The sequence below is a fragment of the Helicoverpa zea genome, chromosome 24 (genome assembly GCF_022581195.2).
Source record: "Helicoverpa zea isolate HzStark_Cry1AcR chromosome 24, ilHelZeax1.1, whole genome shotgun sequence".
Taxonomy (NCBI): domain Eukaryota; kingdom Metazoa; phylum Arthropoda; class Insecta; order Lepidoptera; family Noctuidae; genus Helicoverpa; species Helicoverpa zea.
Window position 1 is genome coordinate 3954735 of NC_061475.1, and position 27785 is coordinate 3982519.

A 27785-nucleotide genomic window follows, 5' to 3' on the forward strand; every position below is an offset into this window, starting at 1 on the left:
CTTCCTATGTGTTTTGGCTGGGGAGAAGAAGTGGCGGAACAAACTCCCCAGCAACACATGTCTGTCTGTTAGGTTAGAAGAACCGTTACAATTTAAGTTCACAAGACACTTTACATTGGGATCTACAACGCTAGGCAATAACACTAGGTACACTACACGTAATCGAAAGGCAGTAACGCGACAACTCAACGAATACTGCACGAACACTCAATGAAGACTCGACCAAGACTGAACTAAGACTGAGCTCCGCGGACGCCACGCTGACCGCCACGACTCCGCCAAGCGCGCCAAATTGTTGTTTCACCGGAAACGCCACCAGAGGGCGCGCTTGCGTCTCGTACAGTGACCGTACTATTGACTATCTCCGACATATAGAATTCTGGATAGGTGTACGATGAAGGTGGTGAATCAGATTCGTAAATTATTTTTTCTAAGACACATGTATATTGGAAGGCTGGTTAAACAACCACAAACAAAAGTGAATAATATTTCAGAGTCTATTCCTTGCACCACAGCCAGAGTTTTCCCCGTAGGTCCGCTCAGTTCTCTCAAGGGTGCTAGTGTGTGCTCGGTTTAGAATGAGTTATGAACATCGGGCGAGAAAACTTTTTTATACGCTCTCCTTGCACTTCCATTTTATTCTTCACTTTTATTAATTGTTCCAAGTTTTTGTCATACCGTTTTCTGGGCAGTTCGTTCTGTGAGTAAGTACCTACTGAGAGCATTAAAACTTTTAATGCAATCTTGACTTTTTTTGTCTGGGCTCTCACACCTATAAATTTTCTTGTTCATTGATATCCAATGGTCTGGAAAGGTGCGTGGGACTTGACGGGTCGTCGACATTTAAAAGAGCTTACGTCAAGCATGAATTATTTTCTTTTCTAACTTTCTCACTCACATTCGTGAGAATTGTCGTATTTTGCGAATGAGAAATTAGACAAGTGTTCAACAAATGTTTAAGTTTTGTAGTAAGGCTGTTAATGTTTAAATGTTATGACTTAGGTGTGTGCCTAATTGAAGCTAAATTCGTAGCTAAGGTTCAGGTGTGATTAATTAACAAGCTGCACATTAATAACACTAGGAACATAGTGCAAGACACTGACATTACGAGTGTGGTCAGTTTATTGCAAATTCATAAATAGTGATGTGGCACGACCGAAACTTAACGTTAATAAAATCAAGTATCGTTTTTTTACAATAAGTCATCCTGAAATAATGTGCTTATTCTTGATGATTATACATGGCGTTGCGTGGTCAGATATCCCTGGCAGTTTTTAGCACATCTTGCAGCCGTGTGTACGTACGTGAATTGTAAATTTTAATGACTATTAAATTCGTCTATTATAGATAAAAAGTTACGATTCAACAAACCGGTATCGTATGTACAACACTGCACAAAAAAGCTAGCAACATTATTTGTAAGTTTGACATTTTGCGAGTGTCAATTTAGTCTACGAGATTAAAAAACAGACTATAAATGATTTTATGTAGTCCCTACATGCAGTAGCCCTGTATACCACTTTTTAGATTATTTTTTCGATGCTTGCCAACATCGATTTCTATTGCAATTGGGTGTTAACAGAGTACAACGGCGTATTGATCAAACATTTTTTTTCGTAATTACAAGTTAGGTACATACAAACAAAATCATTTAGAACGCAGATGGCATTTAGTTTCAAATTAACCACTAGTTTATATCAATTACTTCCAGCACAATACCTTTCTTACTTACCGTATTATTAGCTATAGTTTCATGCATCTATGTGGAACACCTAAACTCCTACTTAGGTACTAGCAAATGCTCTGACACCAGGCTATATATCACGGTTCACATTAGCATTTGTCACGATTGGCATGACCTATCGGAGTGCTTAGCTTCTATATAGGGAATAGATCAAGGCTCCAATCAATGTAGGTATATATAATTTTATAATTATCTAGCTGTTCCACCAGAGGGAAATACTACATGTATATGCTAAAAAGTAGCCTATATCCTTTTTCAATCTATGGACTATGTGTATCTATGACGTGTGTACCTATCACTACGTCTGTATCAATCATTTCATTTAAATCAGTTCAGAAGTTTTATTGTAAAAAAGCCGGACAAGCAGTCAGATACTTCCATTGAATTTGTGTATAATAGTGGTAGCACCGCGTTTATTTTAGTTTGATCAAGAAGGATTGTGGCATCTAGTAGTCAAGAAGGTATATGTAAAAATCTTAACGCTAAGAAAATGAAGTTTAAGAACTAGAAACGTATCTATCGTACTTCATATGATTTCTAATTGAAATTCCACCAAGATGACAATAATAAATCAAGGTTAACCGATTCACTTGCATTAGATAACGTTTTATAGCCTTAGGGTAAGTGCATACTGATTTAATACCATGATCATTTATCTATCTTCAAAATATATGGAAATCGATTTGCAGCAGCTGCTACCTATCTATACATAATGTCTTATTGAGAAAGGATTATTATTATTTCACCACGATTTTATGCATATTTTTTTCCCATCCATCCCGAGAGAACTACTCCGGGCATCCGGATAAAAATTATGCTTAAGTTTCTTAATAAAATCTTGTGTACTAGCTTATCTTATACTTTATTTTTTTAATTTGGTCCAACAGTACCTGGGCTTAACACGTTCAAACAGACTCGTCAGCCTTTATAATGTTATAGCATATTTGTAAATAATGTAATTTTTAAATAGCACTAAGTTCTTAGCTGTCGCGTTAGGGTAAGCTCTGTGTTCGGAATCGCAGCTAAAGTCGCTAATTATTTAGGTAGCCAACACCGCCAAAAAGCGCCAATCAGCGTGCTCCACATCGCAATTACACGCACATTTATTTCGCCACTATTGGTCGCAATATTGTTCCCTTACCCCACTCTCCTCGAATAATGTAATACTTCAAAAATACATCGCTGCATAGCTTCTTACTGTACGCATCTCTCTTTTGTTTCTCGCCATATTTCACCTACACTCATCATCAAATCTAGCAATCAGGCCACACAATACGCTAACTTTCAAGTACCGGCGCATCAATCCGGTACACTCTGTAAAGATCGTTTAAGGTGTTTTAAATAAATAAAGAATACAGATTTTCGACATAGACCTACCATACCTTTGTACTATTGTATGTTACTTCTTCATCTTTCAGTTTACTTTGTACATAGATGGTCAAATAGATTTAGAACTACTGTATGAAGATGCCTCTAGTAGCTACATTAAATCTACAATTTGTTATACAGTTTTAAGTCGTAATGAAAACATTATCTGCATTGTCCGCGCTATTTGATAAGCAAAGCATAACACTATGCCGTTACGATCATCGCTTGAAATACCTAGAACCTTTCTATGTTTGAAATTCCTTACTATTGTTGCTGGCTGGACGGTTTTCATATTTATAAGTAAGTCGTTGTGTTACTGTAAATTTTAGTGGTATATGTGGACTCGGTTTCTAACCTACAAAATAATCTGATGTCACAACTCTTTCTCACAATATCTGTTGTACAGATCTCGGTGAAAAATTGCCGTAATTATAACTCAAACAACAAAATAGTGCTTACAGTACTTATGTGGTATTTTAAGAAGTAATTCTTTCAGTTTCCGCGGCGAAAATCCAATTGTAATTATATATTTTTTTTATAAATTCCCCGAAGATAATATTAATTAACAGTCTTTCCTCAGGTATCAATGAGTACGTCCCAGCAAAAGCATCTTACGCCAAACTCAAAAAAATGTTTAGTCTCGTTGACCCATACATACTACCGCCCGGTCAAGAAATAACGCAGTTAGAAAATTTTACGGATTGCGCCTGCCCTAGAGTTTTCTGGCCTGCCTGTGGCGAAAACAATGAAACATATTACAACGCCTGCGTTTTAAAATGTATTAAAGAAACGGCTTTGCGGAGACTTGGTCCTTGTTTCACGTACAGAAGAACAAACACTCTTATACTAGACATGAGAATTCCTAATAGATGGAAACTTAACACTTCTAATGTGACCTTAAATTCTGAAGAAGAATTGGAGAGCGTTCTAATGTCAGTCCCAAGTACTTACAGTGAAGATGATGATAATGTTATTGATATTGATGATAGTAGTGATCTGTAAAAGGTAACAGTTTCAAATATATAAAGGTTTTTAATGATTTGTGATACCTCAAAAGTATTTTGTTTTATTTTTGTGCGAAATTCCGATATGCATTATCATTTCAATCTTGTTCCTGCAACGCAAAGTACAAGGCTGTCCGTGGTACCCAATAACAATGCAGTTGACTAAAAGGAAGTTTTACAAAAAAAAAATGAAAACTGGTTACTGGATAAATTCTTAGTAAACGGACGTGAAATTGTTATTTTTAGGTCCTCCAGTTATTACCAAAGGTCTTAAAATAAAAGCCGAACCTAAAAACTACATATTTTATGCACTGGTTGCTAGACATTGATCGATTCACCTATGCATACTGAGTAGATACTTCAATAAACCACCTGTAGTGTGAGTAGAAATAAATCTGCACGCTTGTTAATTTAATTCTGATGACATCCAAAGTACCAACTGACACAATTTAAAATATTCACACAATAAAGGTAATGAGGTCAGAAATAAACAAACCTCTTTCCCCTAAAAGTCGGTCAATTTAGATGCGAAATGTTTCTGCCTTCTCGCGTTCAGTGGTTAATATGTCCCTAACCGAAGGTCACGTTTTCATAATACTAAAGGCATTATTATATTGACCTGCAGCGGGTCAAAAAGGGTCAAAAGGCAAAAAGGTTAAAGGATTCCTGACATAAGGCGTAGTCGTTACGTATGAATATCCGTTAGGGTCCGCCTATTACACCGAAGAGTAACAATTCTGTGCTTCTTTTTAATCCAGGATCACATATATATACTCTAAAGCCTTATATAACAGATTACAAGCCACGATTGCGAGTAGTTGAAGCTATAACAGGTCACTGTTTATTGTTATTGGTATCATTTTATATTTATTGAAAATAACAAGGACATCAATATAACTATGAACTATGTGATCCTCTTTGACCATAAAACTGAAAGGTTATGTTTATAGGTAACATGAATTTTAAATCAGTTTTACCGAGACATTTACTCTTCAATTATTTTCTGTTCAATTTTAACAATAAGTGCTTAGACCACGCCCACAAAAATACACAAACAGCCCTAAAACCAAAAAATATTTACTAATGAGACTCTTTAAAAACCTCAATAAATGTTGTAACTTTCAATAAGTTTACCATAGATTAACTGTCTGACTGAAATTATAATATTGTATCATAATTTCCAGTCAAAAAATCCTAATGAACTAGCAGCTACCGCCATATGTTCGGTGTAAAGAAATCCACGTTGAAAGGACGAAAACGCTTTCGTAGAATCCTTCCCTGACAGGCACATTTGAATGACACAGTAAATGTACCAACCTAATAGGGCGACGCCCCGTGAAATTACCTTGGGTTCGAATCTTGGCACGCGACTATTGCGGGTGTAACACCTGCCTTATATTGGGTTCTTTCTATTCATTAGATAGAATTAGAACCTTTGTGAATTGTATGTCTGTATCGCTGGAGATGGAAGATTTCCTGAATGGGGGTGGAAATTGTTTGTATGGTGATAGTGCAAGTTGGAGGTATTTTGGGATATATTTTTATTGCTGACTTTGGCGTTATGGATACGGGAAAATTGCGTAAATTATGAATCTTTGTGGTAGCGTTCTACAAGCATGTGGTTCATTAAGTTTCATTTCCGTTTAATTTTCTTCGATAATTGAATGATAGTTTTATTAAGACAGAAATCACAAATTTTCAAAGGAACGCACTCGAGTAGGTATACACATAGCTAAGAATATTATATTTTAAACATAAAATAACTAGCAATGACCTTTCTCTCAAATATTAAATCACTCCGTTATGTTCCAAGCCATGTGCAAAAAGACAGTTTATATAACGAAAAAATAGACGCTTTTGGCCTCATTTCATTAAAGCTTCGAAATAAGCTGGAACTAGACTACATCAGATTGGTCTAGATGTAAAAGAAAAATAGCATTCAGCTGGCTAGCTTAACGTATCGCAGAACATTAGTTATAGTAGATAAAGAAGTTATTTCAGCAAGAAATAATTTATTAAAATGTACTACGCTTTACTTGCAAAAGTATCGTAGCTAACAGAGAAAAATGAATGTATGTTATTTATTTTTATTAATTATAGCAAAAAATAAAAACTAGTGTAGCTGATACAATTGTTATTAATCCATAGATACAATTTTTGCAGTCTTTCACCAACCTTATTGTATTGAACCAATTACTTATTCTATAAAAGCCACGCAAATATGTAATACAGAAAAAATACCGCCAAATCAAATGAATGACGTAATGATGCCTTTAAAGAAGTTTTTTGGTACACCTCGGTAATATTATGTTAAAAGAAAATAATTTATTTAAGGACTGGCAAGAAAAATAAATTAATAAACATATCAAGAAGGAAACGCAGCAATATCAAACAGAATTTCTTATTTACCTAGCTCATTCAAGACTCCCTTTATGTTTACTCACTGAATAAATTCACTGATGTTCATTGTTCATCCCGAATCTTCTGGCTCAATGGTTTCCAAAATTTGGAGACCTTGCTGACAAAGATCTGTACGTATTCGACATTCATTCGAACTAATATGGCGTGCAAAATTTCATGTTGAGGTATACTTGGATCTATTGGACCTGACATCCTTGCGAACGGTTAATTAACCAAAGGAAACTCAATTTATTCCACACGAGGAACTCCCTATCTAGATGTTTTTAGATCTATTATTGTTGGGAAAATATAGATTGAAGTTGGAATAGTGACCCAGTTCTTCGTTTTTAGTTTTATAATAAGCTCTCTTCGTGAGAATTGTTTGATGGATCACGCTTTTATTATAAAGGGGAATATTTCGCTGCATTCTGTAAAGTGACCCCAATATCTATTCTGCTGTCTGGGACTGCAGTTTTGTTCAAAAGAAGTTAGTACTGTCTTGGTACAGAAAAGGCTTCAGAAATAACATGATGGGGTTTAGTCAGTAACAGTCTGACACTCCCTCATGATGCACCCACAGCGGTCTTCTGATGTTTTCCCACCTTTAAAAAAGAGGTTACCTTTTTTTTAACGACGTTAAAAATCATCAAATGACCCCTCCCGCTGTGGGTTAGCAGCGGTGAGGGAGTGTCAGACTCTTACTGACTAAAAACCGTCGTGTTCCGTCGTAGGCCTTTTATGTACCAGGGCCGCGGTATCTCTTTCGAACAACCCGCAGCCCCGGCAGGCCCTGACCCTACTGGGCCCCGCTGGGGAAAAGAGGTTACCTCAAATTGAGTTCTTGTGAATTTCTGAAACATTTCCAACTCAATAAAAAAGGATAGACGAGTCTAGAAGTCGTCTATGCTCCCCCATAATTGGACTAAGTTTGAAAATAATGCAAAGTACGCTTCTTCTGCGTCCAACTTTAGACTGAATAAATTATATTCGGGAAGCATTTTGCAAGCAAGTTTTTGCTAGCTAAAAGACGTTTTGTAAAACTGTCAGCAAATGAACACTGTCGCTGGTTCCTAGAATCTGAGGACAGACTTAATAAAATAACGAATGGAGATTTTCTTTAATGTTTCTGTTGGATGTTGTTTTCAATAAGTTTTGTTTGTGAATTTTCAGTTTGTATGTGATGTAAAACGTAATCTTCTTTATTTTTTTGTTTATTTATATTTTCTTAGAAACAAGAAATAGATGTATAATATGTTTTAAATATGGAGTAACAATATGAAAAAGGTTTAGGTATGTTGTGTAAGTTTAGGAATCAATGGTTTTCACTGTCTTCGTAATTTTTTTTTCACTATTGGGCTCGTAGTCACTAGATCCATTGTTTTCAACCATTTATGCTTACCTATAAAGATTCTGGTGATCTAATAGAAAGCTAAAATGTTGCAAGGTTTTTAAAAGATAAAATTAACTTCAGTTTTCACCGAACGAAAAAAAAACAGAATAAACCGGCCTGGTGCGAGTCGGACTCGCGCACGAAGGGTTCCGTACTATTATTTATACATCGCGCTATATCTATAATACATTCCATATTCTGTGAATATTTTAACCATGTACCTGTTGCCGTTGTCGATATCGAGCAAAAATGAGCAAAAAAATCATTTGTTGTAAGGGGGCCCTAAAAATATTTATTTTATTCTAGTTTATACAGACGGACGGAGGGACGGACAGAGGAGCGATAACACTCTTTGGGTACGGAACCCTAAAACTACATTTTCATTATTTCAATGGCATATGAGCAATTAATATTTGATTGGTCATTTACTGCATATTGGTTTAATTGCAAACGGAAATTGAAGGTCAATACAGAATGATCTTCTTGAAGTAAGCACGTTAACTTTACACATGATATGTGACAGATTTCTCGCTATGAAATATTAAAATGAATTTAATTGGAAAAACGCTATTGACTTGTAAGTGTTTCATCATCTCCCGAGCCTTTTCCCAACCATTGGGGTCGGCCTTCAGTCTAACCGGATGCAGCTGAGTACCAGTGTTTTACAAGGAGGATTGCCTATCCGACTTTCTCAACCCAGTTACCCGGGCAATTTATAAGTGTTTCGCCTATTTATTAAATGTAATATCTTTACTAACATGTTATCCGTCCCATCGGGCAATGAAAGTGAAGGAATAGTGAGTGCACCTGTGTTTGCGCAAATGACTGTGCACTATAATATGTCCTGCACAGCTGGCTAATCTCCTCATATGAGAACTGCCGCCGTGGTCGATATCGGACGCATTATCGCCTTGGACGTATTTTAGAGTATAGATTATTTATGGCCTACTAATACGTAATTCTTCTTAGTTGCAGTATGTATACCAATTCTGTTGATCACTGTCGAAGCCCGAGATGCTACCAACAGAGAAATTCAAGACTGGTTTATGAAAATACCTGCTAGGGACGATCTACCTTTACTGGACCGCATCTTTAATTGTGTATGTCCAAGAATATACCTCCCAGTTTGCGGGTCAAATTCCCAGTCCTATACTAATGCTTGCAAGATGAATTGTTTAAATATGAAGCTAAAATTAACCGGTCGACACAGAGTAAGAGTACAGTATCAGGGTATGTGCCCCAGCTATTTTGATCCGTTCAATTTACGAAAGTGAAATAAAATTTACAAATTATTGTGTTTGTTGTTTTATTTTTAATAGTTTAGCAATAATCTGGAATCTGAAGCTAATAATCTGAAGTCGTGGTGGCAAAGAACCAACCTCTCAAGTATGAGGGCGCTGGTTCGATTCCAGGTCAGGGAAGTCCCAATGCAACTTTTCTAAGTTTGTATGTACTTTCTAGGTATAGGCCACCAATGACTGTGTTCCGGCTGTCATTGAACATCCTTGGCAGTGGTTACGGGTTGTCAGAAGCCAGTCAGTCTAACGCCAGTCTAACCAAGGGGTATCGGGTTGCCCGGGTAACTGGCTTGAGGAGGTCAGATAGGCAGTCGCTCCTTGTAAAGTGCTGGTACTCAGTTTAATCCGGTGAGACTGGAAGCCGACCCCAACATAGTTGGGAAAAAGACTCGGGAGATGATGATATAGCATATATGTAAAATGTGAAATGTATTTATTTGTTGCTCTGAGTATTCTCTGAAACTGCTTACCGATCGAAAACTCTCACGCTGCTAAAACTGACTGCGACTCACAGAAACACAGTCATGGCTGTCTAAGATATACTAAAAAGTACGTATTTGCTATAACTATAATTATTTCGCATATCAAATTCTAAGAGAATTTTCAATGTTCATTAATTAGCAGTAATAGCTAATTACACAAACGAATGCCTAATTAACGCTCTAATGACTTTTCAACTCCTTCAAACTGTTCTCGTGTATATGAAAGAATTGGAATTACAATTTTTACTGAAACATGCGGATTTTAACGTGTAAGTATTATATTTTTTTCAAAATGAACAGTTTCACTGCTTCAAATAAGTATAATTTCAGATAATTAAAAGTGTAACTGCTTCAGATACCCAGGTATAAAATTAAGGTTATGTTATCTGGGGATACAGATTCCCAAAAGTGAAAAAAATGGATTGACCTTTAAGGGGTTCTCAAAATTAGCACGTTCATCATCATCTCCCGAGCCTTTTCCAGTCTAACCGGATGCAGCTGAGTACTAGTGCTTTACAAGAAGCGACTGCCTGTTTGAGCTCCTCAAATGAGTTACCCGGGCAACCCGATACCCCTTGGTTAGACTGGTGTTAGACTGACTGGCTCCTGACTACCCGTAACGACTGCCAAGGATGTTCAATGACAGCCAGGACATACAGTTTAACGTGCCATCCGAAACACAGGCATTGGGGTCCAAGATATACTTAGAAAGTGCATACAAACTTAGAAAAGTTGCATTGGTACTTGCCTAGCCTAGAATCGAACCCACACCCTCATAATCGAGTGGCTCCTTACCCACTATGACTTAAAAAAAAATTTTGAAATTAGCACGTTCAATGAAACAAATTCTTACTAATATTAAGCATTTGGATTATAGGTACGCCTTTCATGTGGTCGAAGGATCTATTTGACGTCTAAAAAAATCTATAAGTAACGCGATAAAATTATTGTTTTCTTTCAGGTTACGCTATACTTCTTTTAGCTACATTGCAACTACCAGATACTCAGTCTCAACGTCACCGTGACCGGTCAACGAAGAAATACGAACGTTTCTTCCCGCCCCTGGAAAAAGTCATACCATGTAAAGACTGCCCACTGGTCTACTTGCCCGTCTGCTCCGACAAAAATCAGACGTATATGAATATATGCTTCTTTAATTGTAATAAATTTAATAACTCACGCGTTGTTCAGCGTGGAATTTGTGTATTTTATTAAAATTTTGTTTTTTTATTTTTCTTTTATTTTCTGATTTTTACGAGACGAAAAGGTGAATATAAAGTCTTTAACCAACTACATTGGGGACAACTTTGAGTCTAACGGATGCAGGTGAATACCAATCTTATAGGAACAGGAAGCGATTGCTTATCTGACTCCCTTAACCGAGTTACCGTAGCAATACAACATCATACGGTAAGTCTGATTGTCAAACTTCTGGCTACTGGCACATTATAAGACATTTTAACTACTCCAACTAGGTAAGCTAAGAGTGTTTTCATACTAGCTACTTTTTTTCGCGTATACGCTTGATTTTTCTACTCGCGACACATTCATCGGAACAAAAAATCTGTCTACCGGTTCTAGGTGTCTGAAGCCTAACCTAGTCCTTTGTGTACGCCAAAAGGATTATTTAGTTGACAATTCCGTGAGTCTGAAAGAAGTCTAAATATGCCTGTGTCTGGAGTACATTAAGTTTATTGAAATTGGTGGAGGTCGAAGTAACGCTCCCTCGATGGCCAAGCCGACGCTTTTAACCTCTGAGCTATTGACGTTTTTACTACCTTTTCAATAATCAGAAATGGTTTATTACAGTTTAACGAATGTTTAGCCATTTCTCATTTACTGTATGTATAGTGTATGTCAGAATAGAAAGTAATACTTCAAAGAAATGAAATTACCCGTATCTAAATATGCTGTAATTGCTCATTAAAGCAATCGTATTTTGTGCATTTTGGAAGTGCTTACTTATGATCTAAGGATGTTTAGATATTTCTTAGTTCAAGTATTAGGAAACAGGAAAATAATTCGTAAGTTTTTTTCAGTTGCTAATAACTAAAATCTCGTCTAAATAATAACTAATTTATTAAAATTGTCTCAAAACGGCTTCAGCGTGTAGGCTTCGGCCCGACGTTCGGCTCCCAAAAATCCGGGACTCTATAGTCCAGGGGACATCAGTACACTTAAATAATAAAATCATTAAATAAATGAATGTCATATTGCACTATTTAATTATAACGATAACCGAATAATTTTCCATTTCAAATCGGCGATTTGACCAATAGGCGGACATTACTACATAGCTGGTTAAGGTATGGTTTGGTAAAAGTACCTATGGCCTGCGGGATAGTTGATGGGTTTTAGTCCGTAACCGTCGTACCACAAAATCTTTAAAACGTCTGTTGAACACTTGTCTAAAAAAATGTCAGATTATGACGTTGAACTAAGGTCCGTTTTGCAGCCATACTTTTTTAGACAAGCGTTCAACAGATGTTTAAGTTTTTGTAGTAAGGGGGTAAGAGTCTGACACTTCCTCATTCAACTAACCCACAGCGGGGGTCATTTGATGATTTCCCCTAAAAAAAGTCCTAACCCAGTATTATTTTTTCCAGATGCTGTTTTGTTTCTTGTATTAACATGCTATGCATCGCATCGGACTACGAGATCTTACGATGTACTATTTCCACCTCTAGCCAGGGTCATGCCGTGCTCAATGTGCCCAGTAGTATACTTACCAGTATGTAGTGATCAGAACTTAACGTATATGAACCTATGTTTTTTCCGATGCAACAATTTTACCAATGCCAAAATTGTTCAGCGTGGTATTTGTATATTTTATTAAAAATAGTTTTTTTCTTGTGTGTGATTATTTTAGCTGTATTTTTTTTTTTGTTGCTATTTTTATTTGTGGGAACTATATGTATGATGTTTAGATGTGGAAGTAACTAATTAGTTTGTTAGTTATGTTTTCACTATAAAGGCTTTACCTATTGACATATAATTTTGCATGGGGTTCAGCTACTTTTTATCCAGTTACGGGACGAAGGTATAGTTCTTTTGGAACCTGGATAAAGTCGCGGGTGAAATGGATTTTACACATAAAATAGTCAAAAATATATTACCAATAGGTCATAGTAAATGCTTGTAAAAGAGTTCTTATAAATAAATCAGTTTCTCCTTGTAGGTATTATTTATTTAAAAAAATACAGTTCTGATTGGCTGATTCCAATTCTTATTCATAGTCAGTCTGTCTTCATTTAATACGGTTAGCTCGAAGCTGGGAATTTAACTAGATTCTCTTGGTACGGTGGGACTCACTGTTGTGGCGATAGGCGAGCGAAAGTTAAAAAAAATATTTGCGTATGTACCTACCTATTTCACCACCAAATAATGCTTAGTAAAGTACCAAAATTAAAATTTAAACTAGCAAGTGGTGATACTTGGTAGCAAAAGTATTTTTTGTAATTCCAAAATTGTTCAATTTTAAAATTGAGTTTCAAAACGGTTGAAACATTTGAAAGGAAGGTTAAGTGTTCTCAATTTGAGGGAGGGATCATAAATAAGCCAGTAACTAGATTAATAGGTACTTTATATTCTTCGTTCTCTGTAATATCTGGGTCTCTTGAATAATATGAAAATAGGCACATCATCATCTTCCTGCCCTGTTCCCAAGTCATTTGGGGTCGGCGCAACATGTCTTTTTCTTCCATTCCTCTCTGTCAGACGTCATACTTACATCCACTCCCTTCTGCTTCATGTCCTCTTTCAGGCAATCAATCCATCTTTTCCTCGGTCTACCTCTGCCTCTCCATCCTTCCACATTCATACTTAGCACACTCTTTGTAGCATGCGTTTCACACCGTCTCATCACATGCCTATACCACGACAAACGCTGACCTCTCATTTTTTCTGTCACTGGCACTACTTTCAGGCTTCCTCTGATATACTCATTCCTCACTTTGTCCATTCTGGTAACCCCACACATCCATCTCAGCATTCTCATCTCTGCGACATGCACTCTTTTCTCATCCTTCTTTTTCAATGCCCAACACTCCGAGCCATACAGGACGACAGGTCTTATTACGGATTTGTAAATTTTGCCCTTCAGTTTGAGGGGCATCCGTGCGTCACAAATGGTGCTTGTTACCTGTCGCCACTTCATCCATCCAGAATTGATCCGATGCGTAACGTCCCTATCCACCTCACCGTCACTTTGGACGAGTGAACCAAGGTACCGGAGCAGACTCGTAGGGGCATGCCGGCTAGGGTTATGGTCATGGGTCTTGATAAACCGCCAAAATCGCAATGTAGGTATTCTGTTTTGCTCTTGCTGACCTTTAAACCCACCGTCTCGAGTCTTAGCCGCCATGCCTCCAATCTGCTCTGGACCTCTGGCCCACTCTCCCCCACCAGAACAATGTCATCGGCGAAAAGCATACACCAGGAGACCTCCTCCTGTATGTCCGCTGTAAGGGCGTCCATTAATAACAGGAAGAGGTAAGGACTGAGCGCCGACCCCTGATGTAAGCCAACGCCTACACTGAAACTGGCGGTAGTGCCGGCTGTGGACCGGACTTGTGTACTGCATCTGCCGTACATCGCTCGGATCAACTGCACATACTTCCCTGGCATACCTTTCTCCTTAAGGGCCCACCACAAAACCTCACGAGGTACCCGGTCATATGCCTTTTCGAGGTCAACGAACACCATATGTAAGTTCTTGTGTACGCTCCTGTACTTTTCGCACAATTGGCGAATACAGAATATAGCGTCCGTTGTACCCCGACCAGGCATAAAACCAAATTGGTTTCGTGAGATGTCACTCTCTTCTCTCAGCCTTCTTTCAATAATTTTCTCCCAAACTTTCATACTATGTGACATTAACTTTATTCCCCTATAGTTATTGCAGTCCAACACATCACCCTTGTTCTTAAAAATGGGCACCAGGAAACTATTGCACCATTCGTCCGGTATTGTTTCCTCTTGCAACAACTTATTGAAGAATAAAGCTAACCACTTCCATCCATTCATCCTCAATAACTTCTACACTTCCACTGGTATTTCATCCGGTCCTAACGCTTTGCCATTCTTCATTCCATTCAGTGCTTTTCTCACCTCATCCACAAAAATGTTTCTGACTAGGCCCTCATTTACTGGTTTATTGTGGAGCACACCACTCCACACATTTTCTTCATTCATCAGTCTTTCAAAATATTCCTTCCACCTTCCTTTTATTCTCACGTCATCCGAGAGGACCGTTCCTATTCCATCCCTTACACACTTAATTTTGCTAACATCCCTCGTCATTCTCTCTCTAGATTTAGCTAACCGGTACAAGTCTTTTTGGCCTGCCGGGCTATCTAGAGCATCATATAGTTTCTCGTGTGCTTTTGCTCTTGCAACAGCCACGGTCTTTTTAGCTTTTTTCTTCCATGCATCATATTCATTCTTCTTTTCTGCCTTTCCACATTCATTATTCTCGTGTGTCCTCTGCCATTCTTTGAATTTCACTTTCTTTTCTCTCAACACCTCTTGAACTTCTGTAGACCACCACCATGTTTCTTTCTCTATCACACCTTTTCCTTTCGATTCTCCTAAAATTCTTCTCGCAGTCATCCTTATAGTCATTGCCATTTCACTCCAACACTCATTCACACTCCTTTCATTCATATCTCCCATTTCAATTATTTTATCTACCACCGCATTTCTAAATTCCTCCGCCAAATCGGCCTTTTCCAACCTGTGCCATTTTATGTTTGGAGGTAACTTTTCTTTGCCCTTTATTGACTTTATTGTAAACGCCACTTCCATAACAAGGGGTCTGTGTTGCGAGACTACACTTTCACCCGGTATAACCTTACAATCTTTTATGTTCTCCAAATTACTGCGTCTAACCAAAAAGTAATCAATTTGTGTGGCATGTGGACCGCTTTTATAGGTGACCATGTGTTCCATGTTCTTCTGGAACCACGTGTTGACCACTGCCAGATCAAACGCAGTAGCCGATTGCAACAGGGCTTCACCCTTAATACTAATTGTGAGTACTTACTTACTTATTATAATCCAGCAATAAAAGCTGTAAAAACGAATCAGCCATGTGTATCAAAATAAATATTTAACAAGTTTATAGCCCAACTATCGTTTGAATTAAAAATTTATTTCGACGTCGTTTTCTCTGGTACTTAAACAAAAAAATGTATACAGTATTTTATTAATGAGCAATGTAATTAGACACTTAAAAAACTCGTCTGGGCTACTTGAAAGTCCTGGTAAGTAAAGTTTATCCTTAAAAAGTTTCTCGTTTCTCTTTTACATAGATTCCTGATGATAAAAAACTTCAACCCTTCAAGTTTTATTAAGTGGAAATTCTTGCTAATTTGCGTAATTAATCATGATTGTTTATGATAGACATGCAAATAGATTAAATATAAAATTTTTATGTTTATTTTGACATCTTTTTGTAAATAATAACCGCTTAACAAATAAGTGACTTGAATTTATTTAATCTAATACGCATTTAACTGTAGCATTTGTGGTTTTGCTTGAATGCGCTAATATTAAGAATTACTTGACCGATTTTAAACATTCTTTGATAGTTAGATACTAATTTTATTTATCGAGGGGGATATGATCTTTATTTGGGTGTCTGAAGAAGTTAAAAAAACAGTTCCTCTTCCTAGAATGTGAAATACTACATGTATGGTCAATGCTTCTTTTGTTAAATAATAAGATCCACATGTACCCATATTCGCAAAAAATAATAAGTTTTAAGTTTTTACAAATCCTGAAGGCAACGTACCATCAAAATTGTCGCTCATTTCAGTTCCAGTCTCCTCTTTCGACGCCAAAATGCGTAGCCATTATGAACGCTAAGAAACGCTCCTGTAATTTACAGCAATTTCAGCGAGAGCAGATGCTGAACAAGATTGCAATGCATATAAGAATATAGAGTAGTCTGCGCTTTAGAGGATAAATTCTGTAAGTGTCTGTCTTTGCAAAGGGATATAGGTAAGATGGACACTCTGTAAGATTCATTTTCGATGGTCTTTTGTCTTAATGTTTATCTGCACTTTTAACCGACTTCCCAAAAAGGACCAGGTCCTCAATTCAGAGATTTTTATTTATTATAATCAAGAATCGATATGCTTAGCCACTGCTAATGTATAATCAAGTCATATGAGTTCAGGATAATTCATAAAAAAAAACTAAAAAAAAAAACGTAAAATGAGCTATCCCCACAAAGAAACTAATATCAAACTCCTATAAAATATTCAATTTGAATGACCTATTACCCGGTTTTTATTTACCTACTTGCCCCCATTAATGACCTTCAATTCACGAATGCTACTCAGTAGCAGTCAGAGGGTTGTCAGGCAGATTTAACACAACTCTGACACTAGGGCTTGTTAGGTGATTAAACCTGCAGATCACTCGCTTAGTAAGAAGAAGCAAGAAAATTAAGCCAATAAATTAATTATTTACTTATTAACAACAAAACTAGCGTGCTAACATCCAATACAAGCCTAAACAATCTAATAAAGAACTCGAAGGGTCCACAAAAACATCATAACGTCTTAATCGAGTAGTTCCCGAATCGATTCCTTACGTAAGATTGCTTATCGAATAACCTATAATCGGATTATCCTTATCGCGATCCCCTGATTGTTTCCGTGACTCGAAATCATAGGAAATTAAGTTCTTTGAGCGTCGCTCGATCTGTTAGGATGGAGGTAGTTTTGATTCGATTATTTGGTAGTCGATTAACTGATAGTAGCTTGTAATCGCATGTTTATCTGAAGACTGGATCTTCAAAGGTATACTTTTTACGCTTTTTATAACAGACTAGCCGATTTTCCGTGGTTTCACCGGTGTATTCGGGTGTACTGGAAGATAGCCTATGTTACTCGGTAAGAGCCTAGCTTTGCAATAGAAGAAAATTTTTTATATCGGTCCTGTAGTTTCCAAGTTTATCCATTAACATTAGTAGGTATAGACGATATAATCTCCATCCAGTAGTTTTAGCGTTAAGGAATCACAAAAGTACAGACACAATACATTTTCGAAATACCTAGGTAAGTCCATAAAATGCGTAGGATACCCAAAAAAACACGTTTCAAACACTACTTTTAGACCTGAACAAAATAAAATTTCGGCATCATCACATTACTCTTCCAGACACAACATCTAAAGAGGCCCTGGAAATAACAAACTTTGTAAAAAACATCCCTTTTATACGTACACAAAGAATTCGTTCCTTTGAAATAAGGTCCTTCTGGTTCTCAAAGTTTTTCGTCTCTAACCTCATTCCTTGCTGTAAAGTTACAAGTTCTGAAGACTTTAAATAGCGCGTGTTGGACGCGTTTTTTAGGGTTCTGTAAGTATGTTATTTTTCGAATACTCATGTATAGATTTTTTACATAAACGGAGCTGTCTTTTATCGGAGATACGTTTCAAATAACTTAATTTCAGTAGTCATCAAATCTCGTTATCATTTCTTAATTATAGTCCTTAATAAATTAATAGGTGGCGGCATTATTATTTAGTAGTCTCTGGCATTAACATCTTCCTAAATAATCCAATTGTCAATAAAGTAAGTAGGTACTATACCTAGCTGTAAAGCAAATAATGATTTACAAAATCAACCATTAAATAATTTTATAATGGAAGATAGTCTTTTTTTAGATATTTGGACTTTCATAGCTTATTTGAAGGTCCATAACTGCTGTAGAGATATAAATGTGTGCTAAACAGTCATTTTCACACATGAAACAGCAATAGGTACCACGCAAATTGTACTAGCCAAACTATGTCACAAAACTATGAGTACTACTAATATGTGTACGGAACCCTAAAAACTGTTAAAGTTAGTGCTTAATGTGTTGGCTGTTGGTGATAACTACCCGAGGGACACATTCCGCCATTTCGTACAACTCCTAGTAGTAATTACGGCAGATAAAGTTTTTTAGTTTTGAATAAAACTATTGTTAGTGAACTCTGAGTGGAATGGAATAAATGAGGACGGAATAATATAAATCTTTGTATCTATCTAATATTTTAATGCGATCGTTAATTTGTGTCTGTCAGCCTTTCACTCCAAAACTACCAATTGCTGAAGCAATTCAAAATAAAGGCACACGAATAGTTTCTACCCCTAACGATTGCCAAAGATGTTTAAATGACCAATCTATCGTGCAATCATAACCACGAAAGATGATTTTAAAAGTATGAATACAAAATCATTTATTGCTTAGCATCTACCTATTTACAAATTGCAATCGATGCATTTGTACACGAGTAGGTATTTTTAACTTATTACTTACTAAGGAAATATCATATTACATTGCGACCTAAAGAATTGAGAACATGAATAACTAAAAGTATGTACCTAACTTGTACCTGCAAGTGCTCCTCTGTTCTAATACATATAAGAAACTAGCTTTTCTATCATCATCATCCATGCGTAGAACATGACCGCACCATCTGAGCTGTCGCCGCATCAGGTACGCTTCTATGCCGCAGACATTCGCGCGTCGTAGCACTTCGGTATTTCTAATCCGATCCGACCATTTGATTTTCAGAATGTCTCTTATGCACTTTAGATGAAATCGGTCCAGCGCCCGTACCGTCGGTACATATGTATTAACATCTCCATAAATAGGCAAAGTACGTGTCGGTCTGGAATTCAAGATATTATTACCAAATATTCCATTAATAACAATTCAATTTCATTACCAATAGTTCCACCTACACACTACAATGTTCTACAAAGCCTGCGATTGACAAATTTCCCTTTGACTAGGTTTAAGCGGTTATTTAACCCCATATTCAATTCCGACTATTTATAATAGGTATTAGGTACGTAGAATATTTGGTAGTATTTCAAAATGAATTATTTCTCAGTAGGTAGCATTATAAATGGGAATATTAATAGGTAGGTACCTGATTACGATATCACCTGAAGCGAATCAAAGATTTTTAGGGTTCCTTACCGAGAGGGTAAAACGGGACCCTATTGTTTTCGCTCCTCTGTCCGTCCGTCTATCACCAGGCTGCAGAGTCTCATGAACCGTGATAGTTAGAGTTGAAATTTTCACAGATGATCTATTTTAGCTGCCGCTATAACAACAAATACTGACAACTAAAATTAAAAAAATATTTAGGGGGGCTCCCATACAACAAACGTGTTTTTTTCTCTCATTTTAAATAATGGCACGGAACCCTTCGTGCACGAGTCCGACTCGCACTTGGCCGGTTTTTTTTCAAAATAATGCGTTGAAAATAATCACATAAATAAAAACATACCTAATTAAGTACTTACCTACATCATAAAAGAAAAGTAGGTAGGTATCTAATAAATAATTACATCTACCCACACAGCTACACTCAGGCTCTATGAATGGACCAACCTCTAACGAATTCATAAAGGCGAATAAAATAAACGTAGGTAGGTAGGTACCTATTCTTCGTCCCCCTCACAAACTGCATAATGCAGTTTTTAACTTTCCCACGGTTTAATTGCATGAAAAACTTGCGAGATTTTAATATAAACGTGAATGAAAAATTATGTTCGCTGCATTTTAAATGGATATGAGTTTTGTGGTCGCCGCGAAAGCTTAATGCGAATGAAATGATTACACACTAGAATCTATACTTTTATAGTTCCCCTGACTCATCGTCTGCCTAGCTTTTTACCAACTATGTTGGGGTCGGCTTCCAGTCTAACCGCATGCAGCTGAGCATCTGACTTCCTCGACCCCAAGCAACTCAACACCTCTAGTTAAGACTGGTTATCAGACTTACTGGCTTCTGTCTATCAGTAATGACTGCCAAAAATGTTTATTGACAGCTAAAGTGTAGACTGAATAGACACCACACACACACAGTAGGTTGCCACAGCAGGCATATTTAATTTTATAGTTTCTGATGATCCCTGTAAAAGTTTTGCTAAACGATTCTATCTATTCTTCTATTGGTCTACAATACCATTGTCCTGATTCCAGTACTGGCAAATATCATAGACTTGAACAAACGCCGATCAAATTTGGCGCCACATACACCGTGACTTTTTAGTCGTCTTACAAAGGTGGTCCAATGTATCCGACATAAAATACCACTAGGCATGATTATTAATTTTATAACGTTAATTAAGAGAATAGGTGCAAAGAAAAATAAATAATACATTAGAAATAAGAAACAACCTGTTATTGATGTTTACGTATCAAACGGTAGAAAGTAGATACCTGCCTTCAAAGCGCTCGAGTCGAGTGATCGTTCCATCTCCATTTTTTACGAGACAAAAACATCGAAAGTCAATCTAGCATAGTCCACGTGGACTGTCATCCAATGAGATTCATTCGACGTGCGGCACGACGTCACTGTCAAAGACGACGCACTTGTCAAAGGATCCACGTGGACTAACGCTATCCTTTGACAAGTGCCGCGCGTGCGACGCCCCGCCTAAGAAACCTATTTTGTAGGGTGAATGAACTAAGTAATTAAGACACCGCGCCGCTCCATTGATACAAGACTCGGGCCGCGCTCACAACAGGTGTTTTTATAATCTACGTCATGCGTCATAATAATGATTTTATTTGAATTTTTTAATTATTCAAATTTCATAAATAACATTTTTTTTCTATGAACGTTTACTAGTCATTGGATACATGAAGTAAGCTGCCGTTGTAAGACGACTAAAAAGTCACGGTGTACTTATATGTGCGCGCGCGCCGCCGCCGCCGCGGCCGTACCATTTCTGATAACAACGCGCGCCGTACTTTGTCGGCATTTTCAAAAGGTAGACGTCGTCGGAGTCGTATGTAATATTTTATTGTGGTTTGAAATTCATTGAAGATTGTAGGTAAATCGCGACTAATAAAATATTGTATGTGTAAAATATGTTTACAAAAAAAATTGCTGTTTAGGTAAATACGTACCAACTTATTTGTTTTGTTATTCTGTATCCACAGACAATACGCGACTAGCGTTCCGGTAATGACTTCGTAAGGTCATGCATGAACCCAGTTGATTTTAAAATACAATTGGCTGGCAGTAGGCGCCTTTAACTAGTGACGCACTTATTGAATATGCATTAAAAATTAAAAATATTGAGGTCAGCGACATTTTGCAATATTTATAAATGCCTATTTTCGCGCATTAATTTAATAGAGCACTGAATTATTTACATAAATATATTATCTACGCTCGGTCTTATAAGTAATTTGTTATTTTTGTGATACCTAACCTTATTATCTCTAGCTCAATTAAAAAGAAAACAATCCCCAACTCGTAATATCTTTTGTAGGTAGGTACTATTTACCTTACGTAAGTAGTTCATTTGCATAACACAAACTAGGTTACCTATATCTATAAAATAAAGTTAGGCATTCAATTCAATCGATCATTCTATATAGCATTCAGATTCATTATACCCACTTATTACAAACAAACAAACATCGACATATTATTTACGACGCATAAAATGTGCAGCTCCAGTCAACAGCACAGTTGTAGTTGTGACCAAGGTCACGATTTCCTTATCTACACGTGCGTCGGTTCCTTTGAGTTGAATGAGCGTCGCGCCGACTGTCGGCATCGTCAAACGTGCCACAGTACACACAATGAAACAGAATACCAACGCTAACGGACGGCTGTGTTGTCAGTTTTTAAAATCTACCTTTTTTGTGGGGAATTTTTGGGGAAAAAAAAAATTCTTTTAATCGTGTTTTTTTTTTATTCAAGTAAAGTTTTACATATCTACATATACGAAGGCATTCAATTAAATCGGTCATTTAATACAGTATCCAATTTGTTATACCCACTCATTTATTACTTTCATAGAAACTCATATTCGTTATGCCTACTTATTACTTACAAACATGGATATATTATTTACTACGCATAAAACAGCAGTTGTAGTAACCAAGGCCACGATTTCCTTATCTACACGTGCGTCGGTGCCTTTGAGTGAGTTGAATGAGCGTCGCGCCGACTGTCGGCATCGTCAAACGGGTCGCCATAGTACACACAATGAAACAGAATACCAACGCTAACGGACGGCGGTGTTGCCAGTTTATGAAATCTACCTTTTTTGTGGGAAAATTGGTAAAATGAATTTTTATTTTTTATCGTGTTTTTTTTATTGTTCAAGTAAAAAAGTATTTTATATACATATGTAAAACCTAATTTCGCATCGAACTGGATAAATTAGGTATTTTTTTTATAATTAGACAATAGTGTAAAAATAAAACTAAATATTTATATACTCAATCTTGTTGTATTAAAATATCAGTTTACTGCTTAGAAATTTTAACAATATTTAATTATTATACTTACAATATTACTAGAAACAGGTAATCACAATCGTATATTTACTTATTTTCCTTAACAATAACAAAAACATGAATTTATACAAAGTAGAAAAACTTAACAGGCCCAACCAACCTAATTTCACAAATCAATAACTGGGAATAAATTATTTAACTTCTTAAAATAATTAGCTGGTTAATGAAAATCTTCATCCATTTCATTGTCACTTATTGATAGAACTTCAGATTTAATTTCTGAAGGGTTACCGTCATACGGGTCTATGGTAGTAGACCGACTATTGTGGAAGAGATAATAAGGAATACCACTACATTCTTCTTTTGTTTCCATACTGGTAAAAACTCTCTCCGTCATGTTCAATTTATACTGAACAATATGGCAACACTGGTCCCAATAAATGTCATCCGTTTGTTGCTTTTCCATGCATTTGTGAATCTCGTCCAAAACTTCTGTTTCATCTCTTCTAAAAAAAACAACCCTCGACGATCTTTGGACTGAAACTTTGAATTTCGGGTCAATCTCCCTTACGAGTTTAAAAATATTTTGACATAGATTTAGTAGGTGTTTTGCGTAAACTTTATCCGGGTAGCCATATTCGGCAAATATGTTTGACAATTCCAAAGCTAGCTCTTCGTTACACTCAAAAAATGGTTTCAGAAGCAAAAAGTTTGTATGATCCTCTTTCAGGATTAACAAATAATCAACTCTGTTACGTTCATCATCACAGTTTTTGAGAACGGAACTACCTTCAATTATGCTTAATCGCCACACATTAGAGGGATCTTTGTTAACCTTCTTTACTTTTTCTTGCTTCGTATTTTCTATCTTTCTTCTTTCTATCCTTCTTTTGGCATTCCTTATTTTTATCTCCGTTCTTATGTCTATGCTTGTAACTGTTTCATGTTCTCCTGTCGGTACATGCTTAACAGGACCTCGCCATATTTCTTGAAACCAGAGCACAGCAAACATAGGTACATAATATTCCTCCGAAATAACCCTGTATGAAGGACAAATATTGTCACGCATAGCGCTGTTACTCAATACTTCAAAAATTTCATCAACTGAAATAACTTCCAAGTATTTGCTTCTTTTCTTTTTAAACAGCTTGTTTTTACCTTCTGCACATCGAACAACGAAATCATGCGTCTGCATTGGATTCTTGAGAGTCTGTATTATTTTGTCACGAATTTTTTCTCTGGTGCTCAGTGGATCATTTAATATTAATGATTTATTTCGTTCGGCATACTCGTTGAATCTTGCTTTGGCGTTGTCGTAGTCGAATCCTGTGTTCTTTGTCACCATTTTGTATGCGTAGTCGCAGCGCGAGTGATCGATGTTGCATGTGCGCAGTGTTCGCGAGTCGCGAGGTAACTAACTGACGAAGTGAGGGGGGCGCGCGGGTGACGCCATTTTATCAGTGTGAGAGAGAGCGCACGGCGCATAGTCAATGTCGCGAAACGTTTTGGTAGGTAGACGGTTAATGTTATTATTTGTATGACCATTGTTCCTGAATTGTACCTATCATCGTAATTCGTAACTAAGCTTATACATATTTAGATTAGGTAATATAGGAATGTACCTAGTTGATTTTAATAACTGTGCTGAAGGAAAGGGTTTGAATTACCTATACTCAATTATCTATATTATTTAATTACTCAATATGCAAATCGCAAGCTCATGAATGTCTTTGTAAAATATAATTTATTTTACAAAGGAGTCTAAATATACCTACGTACTTAGCAACTATTTAGTAGGTACCTAATTGATGATTTTAGTATGTTTGTAGCTATTTACCTATAATTGAAAGTTAACACTTATTATTTGAAACCACGGAGGAAAGAAAAAAAGCGGAGATGCCATAAGGAAGGTAGGTCAGACGTGTTCTTGTAGGTCACGGTAATGTACGGTAGGATAACGCTTTGGTACTGCGCTACTTTTTTACGAGATTTTGTGTTATGGCATCTCCGCTAGTAATTTCGTTCTCCATGTCTAAAACCTACTTTAAGATTATTCTCAAATCTATTCAGGGAAAAACCAATAAAACAAAAACGCCATAGCTACCTTTAATAACTCACGCTTATATCTAAAACGGTATACAATTGCCTTGATGTACTACGCTTACATTATCTGTCTTTGAAACCTTACATTCTAAGAAACATAGATTGAAATATGACTGGTAGTTTGAAGCGCACACTGGGTCGTAGATTTTGGAGCAGAGGCAACTTCTATTTGGGGCTTCTGTTGTTTTGAATGGTAGATCTTGTTCTTCCATATCGGCTCTAGAAAGAGAATAATGAATAAATACCAGGACACCTCTTTAACCCCGTAATAAGTTAGGTATTTATTTATTGGCTTGTGTTATGACACAATTGATAAACTACATATATACATACTTACATAAACATACTAATGAAAACATAATTATAATACCCAGAGTAGTAAGTTTTCAGTCGGTCTGATATCGGCTAAATATCTGATGCTTGTAGGTAATATACCTACGTAATACTACCGTCCATCTCCATACTAATTTATGAGCCCCAACAAACTATCGGACGACAAGTTTGCATAGAGTGATTAGGTACAGGCAACTTCAGGTCAGTGGTAACAGTTTTATAGGAAAATCATACTTATTACTATTCAGTTAAGGTGCATGACAGTTATCACTGATGTGCCGTCTACCGTACTCTAAATCGACGAATAAAATAGCAACTAAAATATTAAGTGCGTATGGATTAAGTATCTAAAATGTCAGACCTAAGCGAAACTTGAGCAAAAACAGCTGCCTTCTCAATAATTCCTGATTGAGTCACTCAAATTAAGAGGGCCTTCGTAACTTTTTTCGTCGAATTTTCTTTAAGAAAAGTTGGATACGGCGCCCTAAGCAGCAAGCCTATTCCACTTAGGATTCCATTCGGAGTTAAAAAACTCGAAGGCTTTTAGATTTAATCTTGATTGTAATTTTTTCAGTTCTAGAATAATGGTACTTTTAGCGGCTGAAGTCAAAATGATCTGTTTTCTTTTTTTTGTAGTCTAATCTTTAATTTCTTCAGAAAAGTGTGAGATTATTCATTATCAATCAAATAAGGTTAGATAGATCTTTAATTGGACAAGTGACTTTGACAGGCATTTCGGTAGGTATATTCAATATTTTTTTTGTATCTCATGAACCGTTAGAGAGCTGATATTTTCACAAATGATGTATTTTTGTTGCCGCTATAACAACAAAATGAAAACTAGAATTAAATAAATATTTTGGGGGGCTCCCATGCAACAAACGTGATTTTTTTGCTTATTTTCTAAATAATGTAAGGAACCCTTCGTTTTTTTCTTTGATAATTTTAAGGCTCTCCTGATTTCTCTATCAAAAAGATAATTGAATTACTATACCGTCACTTTACTCGTTACCTTTGACATCAAACTGTTCTTTGTGTACAAACAAAATTGTTATCAAAATTGATTAAATTCTCGTGACGAACTTTACACCGTCTTTTTGGGTATAAAGAGTGAAAAAATGCATTGCAAATGGTATGTTCAACACATTGTTTCAATGTTTATTTTGCAGTAATATGTATGGATTTAGTACTTTATTGCTAAGGCTGTATGTATACGTACTGAAATATTTTTGATGGATATAATTTATTTATTCAAGTTTTTGAATAGATGAAAAATGATTAACCTATTTGAAATCCATATATAACTTTTTGATTACCAGGTAAATAGCTTAACTGCAAGATACCTAAACCTAGTTCATGTCTAATAAACAGACCAAGGGACATAAAGTCCTGAATTTTGCGAGACGCATTTTTTTATCCTAAATGCATTATTAGATCCCAATACTTACTCACTATTTAAGTGAAAAGCAATGGGTATATCTATAACCAGTCCGTGTAACCGCAACCTTACATGAAATACACACTAGTTTAACGTATATACCCAACTAGTTGGCTAAATTCCAGCTGCGAACACTTTTTATGGACTCTAAAAGGCACAAACTACCCTCGAATTAATAATAAGTACTGAAACGAGTGCCCAGTAAAATGTAAATGTGTGTTTAAGATACTGGGTAAGTACCTAAAGGTGAATTACTTAAGCAACCTCCCTTTACTTAGATTAAGTTTTTATCCAGTGTTAAGTTTTTATTCAGTGGTTGAAAAGACAAACTTTTATAAGCGACAATAATAGTAAGTATTAAGTATAATTTTAAAATTCTTTTAATCTTAATTTCTTTTAAATCCATGCAAGCCAAGTTTCTGATTAAAGCGTTTATACTTGATAACTAGCTACCTACATTTCTTCTAACCATTGTACAGATGATTGTACACCAACCTACCTCAATCTATCAAAATCTACCAAAATTCAATAGATTTTTAACCTTCCAGCCCAGAACCTTTTCACAACAGTGTAAGTGTAAAGTTCATGTTCGATTGGTATTTGACAGACATAAATCAGTGTGAAGATGAATGGTAGTACGCACATTACTAAGATCAGGTATTTAGCTGTATCAGATTGACTGAAAACTTTCGCTAAAAAAAAATTGGCTACCATCGGGTCAACTATCTACCGACTGTTTAGCCTAAAGCGACCTCAAGTGTTCGGGTACTCTTGATGTGATTATTTTTCGTTCAAGCCCAGTAACATCTCCCTTAAAAACTATCATAAAAACCAGTTAACGTTAAGCTGAACTTAAATTATATGTATAGTTATCGGCACGAATCTTGAGCTCTCACCTTCACCTGCACAGAAGTAATTTATTGGGTCCCTTTTGTGGTATGAAGTGAGGAG

General features: G+C 36.4%; 2 protein-coding genes across 2 annotated transcripts; one reads left to right on the top strand and one right to left on the bottom strand.

Annotated features, from left to right (window-relative positions):
- The first annotated feature begins 3318 nt into the window (after nucleotides 1-3318).
- LOC124642216 lies at nucleotides 3319-4114 on the top strand. The gene is made up of 2 exons (XM_047180526.1): nucleotides 3319-3412; nucleotides 3693-4114. Exons 1-2 carry the CDS (start codon nucleotides 3319-3321, stop codon nucleotides 4112-4114), a joined length of 516 nt encoding a protein of 171 aa, XP_047036482.1.
- A 20722-nt stretch (nucleotides 4115-24836) lies between these two features.
- LOC124642461 (serine protease inhibitor dipetalogastin-like) lies at nucleotides 24837-25275 on the bottom strand. The gene has a single exon (XM_047180887.1). The coding sequence runs from the start codon at nucleotides 25273-25275 to the stop codon at nucleotides 25087-25089; it is 189 nt and encodes a 62-aa protein (XP_047036843.1). The 3' UTR covers nucleotides 24837-25086.
- Nucleotides 25276-27785: the final 2510 nt, after the last annotated feature.